Raw genomic sequence first — 9,669 nt, 5'->3', positions numbered from 1 at the left:
GTAGATGTTATACCTTAGCGTGTGAATCAGTGGTAGGGTGCGGGCCTCCGGATGCCAAGGTCGCGGATTCGAACTCTGGACTTTTGAAGAATTGATAGAAGTCCATTTGACACTCCATGTCGTATTATGTTGTGGTGGTGACATATTTCGTGTACGTCCGACAAAATTTATTAACACGTTGGGCGCCTAAAAATTATTATTTTCTTTTGATATGTTGCTTTTTGGGCCGAAACCTTACTTTTATCCTCTGCAAGCGGACACCTGTATCCACCGTTGACTAGCAGGAAGTCCAAACATAGTCACCGATGTATCTACGTGGTGCTCAACATGTTAAACCACAGTTTTACATCGACTAACAGAAATACTGTTTACTCTGCCATAAGGTGGAGTAAAACAGAACGTCGATTTTGTTATGAAGGCAGACTGAATAGCACCAAATAAAAACACCTCCACACCATGCATGAGATAATTTTATTATTATTATTATTATTATTATTATTATTATTATTATTATTATTATTATTATTATTATTATTATTATTATTTTTATTATTATTATTATTATTATTATTTAGATATGCAAATTAGAATGCTAGTGATGATTGTGAAGATTTCATGAAAATAATTTTCTTCCTTGTATACTACTAACTATTAGCATCATTCAGCGCGTAAAGAGCAAATTTCAAACGTCTGATCAAACTCCTCTGTTCGTTTCAGTGATGATGTCAGAGACGACGGCCGTTCTGACTGACGTGGCGCTCCTCCCGTGTGACCTGGAGCCACCTATAAAGGAAGATAAAGTGACTCTCGTTATCTGGTATAAGGACGGAGCCAAACTGCCCATATACAGGTTAGTTACACATTAGGATTCCTTGCGTTACGAGGGAAACCATTTCTGGAATGTAACTCCGGGATGCCTCCAAGCAGGAGGTTTATTTTTACCACTTCCTCTGTAATGTTCAGGCTCTACCAATGTGAAGACTTTCATGGCAATCTTCTAGAACTTAGAGGGTTACATTACTTTGCTTACGGATTGTTTTGGTAATGGTTATTCTTGTTGCCATTAATGCTTTCGAGGCCCGTACTTATAGACATGATATAGGCTTTTGGGCTTATGCCGTGTCAAGAAAATAAGGTGAAATTCTTTACGTTTCGCAGAGAACTATGCTCTGCGTCATCAGAAGAAAATCTCGACTGTCCTCGAGAAAGACATCTAAAACAATGAGCTTTGAATTTAGACGATACCCAATAGAAGTGGAAATGGCAAGTTCGTTCGTCACCACATGGCTCCTCGTACGTGGTACAGCGCTAGAGTTTGAAGCGGAAGCTGACGGAACCATCAGAATCAGAGGGGGTCACATAACACAATAGGCGCACGCACATATGAAGGTATGACATTGACACAAGTGCGGAATGAAATATCTGGGACACTGGCTGACAATTAAGTAATACCTGGTTGCCAGCATTAATGATTTCCGCAGGTAGTTCCCTTCCCTGCCCCTTCACTATTGTTATTTCGTTTTGGTGTTTTCCAAATTCGTACGTTCCTCATCTCCAGATGTTTCATTCCAGACTTGTGCCAATGTCATACTTTCATATTTGCGTACGTCTGTTATGTTGTACGACCCTCTCAGACAGATTTTGATGGTTCCGTCAGCTTCCGCTTCGAACGCTAGTGCTGTACGGCGTCCGAGGAGCCATCTGGTGACGAATGAACGAACCATTTCCACTTCTATTGGGTAACATCTAAATTCAAAGCTCATTGTTTTAGAAGCCTTTCTCGAGGACAGTCGGGTTTTTATTCTGATGACGCAGAGCATAGTTCTCTCCGGAAAGTAAATACTTTAATTTCACCTTCTTTTCTTGACACGGCATAAACCCAAAAGCCTATAGAATGTCTATAACGATTATTCTTGTTGACTATCAGTATGCAGTATGCATATTGTCAATTTCAGAACATGGCAATGTGCTCATCAGACATAAACTCGAAACTTGACTGCCTTATTCTCTGCGCATCTCCAATTACTTTTTCTTCGGCCTGGTGGCTCACCAACTCTAACTTTGCTGCCTCGCCGAACCCAAAAAAGCATATCAGGCTGACACCAAGATGGAAGTCGGCCTCCCCACTCTGTATATCTGTCTCGCCAGGAATGTCAATCCAGCTATCCCCGAAGAAGAAATTGAAGCAGAACTCCGTGCGATTGGCATCCACCATGCCATACGATCTTCCGCTGGCCCAGGACCATCAACTGATGTGCTACTCTATACTCCATCTGCAGCTGACTTCTGGAATGCTGTTGATAATGGCGTTTATATCCAAGGCAAGCTCCATCGAGTAGAAGAAATTCCGGCAACAACTACGTCAGCCCAGCCAACTGCCTATACCACAGCCGAGCCTACAACTACGCCATCCCAGAAACCACCACAACTACAGACTTCGTCAAATTTCTACATCACTCCCATTACCACCACCTACACCACCACGACCACCACTGTCACCTCGACCACTTCAACATCTACCCTCCGTACTTCCCAGATCACTGTTACAACAGTTGTCCCATGCCACCCACCTTCACTAATGACCTCTTCACTCCTCACTTCGCCCTTCCCTTCACATCCCTATGTATTTCCTGGAATAACGAATACCACAGTCGACGCACCGCCTTCGCCAGATTCACCCAGAACAGCAGCCTCCGCAACATCATCGCCCTCGCAGCCACCAACAACTTCTCACAGAATGTCCAGCTGTGTCATCCGTGGAGTGGACCCGGCTCTCTCCGAAAGGACCATATTTCAGCAACTACAAGCTAAAGACATCCCAGTCCGCCGAGTCTTCCGCATCAAGAATGCAACAGGGCCAACATTCATGGTACGCATCCATGTCCCGAGCGCCACAGATGTTCAACACCTCATTGACCACGGAGCTTACATATATGGCCAACGTCATCGAGTAGAACCGTCCATCTCTCCCCCTAATCCTGTCAGACAACCCACCAATAATTCTCCCCGCCGCCCCCAGGCAGTCAACTTCTCACCTAGTCAATCTGTCAGTCCACCTCCTCACCCATATAGCTTCTTTCCTTACCCACCTCCGCCACTCCATCTCATCCGGTACTTAATATCTTCCCTTCATAATCTCACTACGTCCTTGCATCTCCTCACCTTTCAATGCTATCCTCACAATCTTCTCTAAATTTCAATCTTAGCGAAAATCCCCTAACATTCGCATATCCGTAGCCCACCTCCTTAAATTTGTCACATCGCTCCTCCCATCTCACTCATTCCTTGCTCCTCACAGTTATCGTCGCTCCCCTTGGCCCGAGAGATCGCGACACGATCTAGGGGGCCCGCCCCGTCCTTCGGGCGGGGAATGAAAACTCTCAAGCAAGCAGCAAGCATGTGCTCATTACGCACACTAGACGGAGGCCTGTCACGCAACCTGAATCTTAAACACTACACATCAGTCATACGACCAGAAGCCCTGTATGCCAGGGGTGTCGTTCCTTGAAGCGAAGAGGTCTGGTAGAGAAACTGGAAGTCAGAGAGAGGAGAATCCTCAGGAAGACCCTAGGCCGGTAAAGGAAGATTGGGAATTCCGATCGCGACATAAATCTGAGCTCTACGAACATATTGAGAGGCTCTCTGACTATGCAAGGAAAAGAAGGGAAGCTTTCTATGGCCATATTGCAAGATTGCCTCCAAACAGACTAACCGACTGTATGTTCACGTTCTGGAAAAACAAGAAGGTTCGTATCACTTCGTTGACAGAAACCGAGAAGGATATTAAAGAATTGGGAATAAGAGATCTCCAAAACAGACAGTCTTTGAAAGACACACTGAAGGAAGTCCGTGGATTTCAAGAAAAACTCCGAAGGAAAGGTACCCCCTGGACAGAAGAGAGAAAAGAGTTACACCAGCAGAAGGTGCGACAATACAGGGCAAAGATCAAAGCTCAACAGTTGAACAAGCGTGGTCCAAGGTAGGCCATTCGAAAGAAGAAAAATGAGACGGGGGCTTCATTCATGCCATTCCTGACCCGGTCGAATGAATGGAAACAGGCTGTGAATTTTTATTTTTCATTTCCAAAACCATTAATACCAATCATTTCAGTAGATTTATCGGGATATTTCCACAGACTGCGGTTAGGGTCGTGAAGCTGTAAGTTTGCATTCGGGAGATAGTGGGTTCGAATATCACTTTCGGCAGCCCTGAAGATGATTTTTATCTGGTTTCATATTTTCCCACTAGGCAAATCTCGTTCTTGCGCCGCCAAGAACCTTCAATGTGTTAGTGAGACGTTTATTTATTTAATGGTATGGTGATTATAACAACAAACACATAAGCCAAGTCCAAGTTTTTCAGCCGCTCTAGAGCACTTTCTGAAGGATGAAACATGTCACTAGGGCTTCCAAAGTAGGCAAGAAGAGGGCAGCGCAGGAGGACATGGTCCATGGTTTTCTTCTCTTCACTGCATTCACGCATTAGAGAATCCATCCCACCCCACTTAGGGCGTAAGAAATTGCAGTGTCCATGTCTAGTTCTCAGTCTGTTGAGGCGACACCCTAGTTTTCTTACAATTGAACGACATGTCTCAAACGTTTGGAAATAACGGTTCTTTTCAGAACCACTCAACAGTAGACATTGGACCTTCAGTCCTTACTTTCCAATTAGCTATTGAAGGCTTAAGTCGTGCCAAGTGGAATATCTTAGAAAACAGCGGAACAACCTCGAGATTGATATCGTCAACATTCAGGAGACGCACACTACAGGTCAACAGGACTTTGATAGAAGAGGACGAATATCGGGCTGTACCCCAGTCGACGCTATCCACCATCAGCAGTATGTGCGACGTTAAACCACTAACAAAAATAACTTCCACAGACAAACTGTAAGACAAAAATCAAACCAAACAAGAAAACAAACTCATTTCCATGGAAGAAGAGCGGCGTATTAGCCGAAATCTGGAAATGTACGGACAGGAAATCATGTTATATAAATCTTCGCAATAATTTCAGTCGATATACTCACATCAATGAAGGTATTGTTATTACTTATTGGCTGCATAGTGTTTATCGTGGTCTTCGGTTCAGAGGGCCAGGAGTTTGATTGCCGGATGAATCGATGACTTTTTCCCATCTGCATAACTCCTCTGACTCTAGTTTCTTGTTGCCATTTAACAAGAACAATGATTTGATTGGAGAAACTGTGGAAAGTATACAGATGCATTAAACTCACGCCACGTACTATAAGGATTTGGGAACGAGTGATCACAAATCATGTTAAGTCGGACGATGATACATGCTAACAATATGGATTTGTAGCGGGAAAGTCCACAGTAGAGGTTATTCAGGCCATGAGATGTCAAAAAAGACCTGCACTTAGTTTTCATCGATATAAAGAAGGCATTCGATAGAGTGACGAGAGATCTGGCTTTGGAAGCACAACGAGCTCATTGCATCCCAGAATCTCATGTTAATTTGATCCATGATGTGTATGTTCAAAGATACGAACATCGCGTAAGATGCACTGTAGGTATATCGACATCCTTTTCTTTCAAAGTTGGGAGTCCATCATGGCATTTTTCTCGCTTCTTATAATCATCGTCATGAATTTCTTGATAGTAGAATAAAAAATTGTCCTTTTTGAGACATTACCATTGCTGATTATGTTCTATTGGTTAGCGACAACGTGGTATTGCTTCAGGAGATATTTGAAATATGACTACAAGTGCTATAAGACAAGTGGGCCGTTTAAAGGCTTTACATCTTCACTGCGTTTTCAATGATTCTGTGGGTTCAACACAGATATTTAGCTGGACTTCCAGCCACTGCCAAATGTGTCTGTTTTAAATACCTTGCTGTAAATTAGTGGATCAGTATAGGCTGACTGAAGTGTTCCGCGATAAGAGTAAGGCACCGAAGCTTAAGGGAAAGTTCTGCATGACGATAGTGAGGCCTGCAGTGGCTTATGTTTCGAAATGCTGGATATTCTCTGGACACCACAGGCATTTTATAAATACCACGGAGATGAAGGTGCTTAAAATGTCAGCAGGAGTTTCGAAAAGAAGATCACAATCGAAACAAGTGCAAGAGAAGCACGTTGCACGTGAAGAAGGTGGTCGTGGAGCAAGTTTAGCCCGAGCGGGTAACGTGCTTCAGGAAAAACCAATGGAGCCAGAATAGAGCGCTTGATCTTCAACTATCCAAGGTACAAAGAACATAAAGACCTAAGAATAGCTGGACCAACAGATCAGGCAGCAACAAGTATTTTCGGCCCCACTGATGTTGAAACACATGCAGCTAACAATGAAAAATGCAGCTGCGTTCCCCTAACCGTGGAAGATCTGCACAAAAGATTCCCATAGCCGGTATAATATCAATGAAGTTCATCGATGGCAAAACGAGGAAGATTATTATTATTATTATTATTATTATTATTATTATTATTATTATTATTATTATTACTTTGAAAAATTTAAAAGAACCAGTCTATAAATATAGTGTTGAATGGATGTACAAGAATGGCAAGAATTAAGGAAGTGGTGAGGCAGGGTTGTCCATTCTCGCCATACCTTTTCAACTTGTTTATTGAAGAAGCAATACGTATTTTAAAGGAAGGACTAAGGAAATAGAGATAAATGGGAAAAGAATACACAGTATTATATTTCCTAATGACATTTCGATAGTAGCGGACTCTGAACAGAATGTTAAGTCTTCTGTGTGATACAGTGGAACATTGCAAACTTAATGTTAATAATAAGACAACCGAAATTTTAGTTGTGAACAAAGATGGCAGGGATACTAATACAAACATAAGAATAGCAAATTCCAAAGTAGAACAAGTGCAACATTTCTGTTACTTAGGAGGCATTATAACTGAACAAAATAGATGCACCAAAGAAATTAAAAGAGGAACAGCTCTTGTTAAACAGGCCTTTCAAAATAAAAGAAATTATTTAACAAAAGATCTATACATATAAAATAATAGTTTTGCCTGTACATTGCGCAGAATTTAAAAAGGATGGTATTTATGTATCAGTAGTGTCCACAGAAACATGGAAATGAACTTTTTTTAAATTTTCCGTAATTTTTGTCTGTCTGTTTGTATTTATGTATGTATGTATGTATGTACACGCACCACGAGAAAACGGCTGAAGAGAATTTAATGAAAATCGGTATGTAAGGTCAGGGAATAAGTCACTACAATCTAGGTCAGGTGTGGCACACCACACGCATATTAAGGTTTTCATGCACGTCTTGTTCTATAGACTATACATACCTCACGCATCGTAAATTCATAATGTTTCACGTTTAACAAATAAGTACCGAAAATGTAATTTTAAGTTCCATTCAGACGTGCATTATGGTAACACTGATAGAGATAAATGTCAGATGCAGCCAGCGAGGCATTCGCTCACTCACATCAGTCAATTACTGAAGTTTGGCTTGTGTTAGTACAAGTGTTTATCGTTTTGAATTCTGTAAGACAAATAGTTGCTAAGAGATTATCCCTATTTTGAGATTAGGAAAAACTATCGCACTTTATTTCAAAGCCTGATATTGCACACTTGAGTGATATTAAGGTCAATTTTTTGAGCAGCAGTTTAGAAATGGAGCTGACCTAATTTCAAGATACCAGTCATGGGTGAACAAATACTTACTGCTCTGGAACTTTGGACTGTTAGATCGGCACCGTGGTACTTTTCGTAAAAAGTGAGAAAATGTGCGGTTTTTCATTTGATCGAGTACTTTATATGATGACATTGCTTTTGATCGCTACTTTCCTACTGACGTTTTTGTAATGGCCTTTGTTTACTTCAGTTAAGAAAACCACAAAGTCAGGCTTTCTGAGAATTCCGTAGCGAAGCACGGGTACATCAGTTAGTACCATATAAGTTTAAAAGAAAACTGATTTTTAAACTTTGTCTGGAGTGTACAACTTTTGGTTGTGAAAAAAGGAAAAAAGGAAAGAGATTCATTGCAAGCACCTGAAATGTGGTTTTGGAGGAAAATGACGATGACATGCTGGACTCAAAGAAGGATGATGATGATGTTTGTTGTTTAAAGGGGCCTAACAGCAAGGTCATCGGCCCTCTCAAAGAAAGACTAATCGAGACGTTCTAAAAGAACATATGAGGAACGGAGACTAATAAAGGATATAGAAAGAAGGAAATTAAAACTTGTAGATCATACTGTGAGACATAATGACTTCCTAGTCTTTGAAGGAAAATTTCTAGGAGAGAATGGAAGAGGAATACCAAGGAAGACATACTTCAAGGAACTTGATTGGATGTAATGACTATAAGGAAGTGAATAGTACAGGAGTATTGAGAGGAGAATTGTTGCAGTGTATGACATTATTAATTATTATTATTATGATTATTATTATTATCCAGCGTGTGCAAAAATTTAAATACCTGGGAGAAATACTCACCCCCAATGGAGATGAAAAGGAGGGATTAAAGGAGAGGGTGAGAAGGATGGAGTTGGCATTCAGACTATGTCATAACACCTATAAGTCCAAGTCTGTCTCAATTCAGGCCAAGTTAAAGCATTACTGCACAGTGGTTAGAACAGAGTGCCTTTATGGAGCAGAAACCTTGACGAGGATGGCTGACCCACTCCTTGAAAGAAAGAGAAAGAAGATTCTTGCGAAAAATCTTAGGCCCTAGAAAGTCGACGAGTGACCCAAACACAAACAGATCGAATTTGGAGCTCTACAAGACAGTAGAAAGAATCACGACTGTGATGAGAAAAAGGAGACTGACGTTTTATGGACATATCAAAAGAATGAACCCTGAGAGATTGGCCAACAGGATACTTCTTCTGCAGGAAAGGTGGTAAAACAACCGGGATGGCTTACACAGGTGCACAATGACTTGGCAGAAATAGGTATCAAGGAGGAGGATATAAAAGAAAGGACATCATTTAGGAAGAAGTTTGGGGGATTGAGGGATGCGTCTGAAGAGCAACATGCGAAGCCACGGAACATCTCGGTGGAAGAACGAGCAAGAAGAAATCAAAGACTCAAGAATCTTTGGCGAGAGTGTAAAGAGAAGGGTATCAGTCTACGTGACAGGAGGAAGATTGTGTAAACGTGGCCCACAGGTGGCGTATCGATAAATAATAATAATAATTATTATTATTATATGGAGCTGCAGATTGATAAATAGATAGGTAGATAAATAGGTAGGTAAAACATTGCATAAATCTCTGTTAGATTCGAAGTTATTCGAAGCCGATATGGCTTACCAGAACCACACTCGCAAAGCATCACGTCAACTCCCGTGACAGGGAATTCAATTTACTTTCCATCATCGTATGTACCGATGCATGGCCTTCTTGGTCTCGTTTCCCATATTCGCTGCTTTGCTACCAGCTCACGGAAATGTTTAACAAAATATATCAAGCATCGATGAACATCTATCGAGACACGTTGCTTTGTTGTTGATTTTTTGCACTAGTTCAGAAAGCTACTTACGACCACATATATCACATCATAACTTTCAGAGTTAATATCACAGGCAAAGAGTTTTCGTCACAGATTTTCAGAATGAACAACAGTTTGTACTTAATAATGTAGTTTGGGACAAACACGAACTCTCAGTCCCCGAGTTAGAGAATTCCTCTAGTTAAAATCCTCGACGAGACCAGTCATCAAACCTAAAAC

At 41.3% G+C, this 9,669-nt stretch overlaps 1 protein-coding gene across 1 annotated transcript in view; it reads left to right on the top strand.

Annotated features, from left to right (window-relative positions):
- Window positions 1–722: 722 nt before the first annotated feature.
- Window positions 723–9,669, top strand: part of LOC136864369 (nephrin-like) — a 1,091,365-nt gene continuing 1,082,418 nt past the window's right edge. The window contains exon 1 of the mRNA XM_068226722.1: window positions 723–850. Within this exon, the coding sequence (XP_068082823.1) occupies window positions 723–850 (128 nt within the window). The remainder of the gene's footprint in view (window positions 851–9,669) is intronic.

This window comes from Anabrus simplex, chromosome 1, assembly GCF_040414725.1.
Source record: "Anabrus simplex isolate iqAnaSimp1 chromosome 1, ASM4041472v1, whole genome shotgun sequence".
Taxonomy (NCBI): domain Eukaryota; kingdom Metazoa; phylum Arthropoda; class Insecta; order Orthoptera; family Tettigoniidae; genus Anabrus; species Anabrus simplex.
Note: the sequence above shows the minus strand (reverse complement) of the source record. Positions and strands in the feature narration are given on the sequence as shown.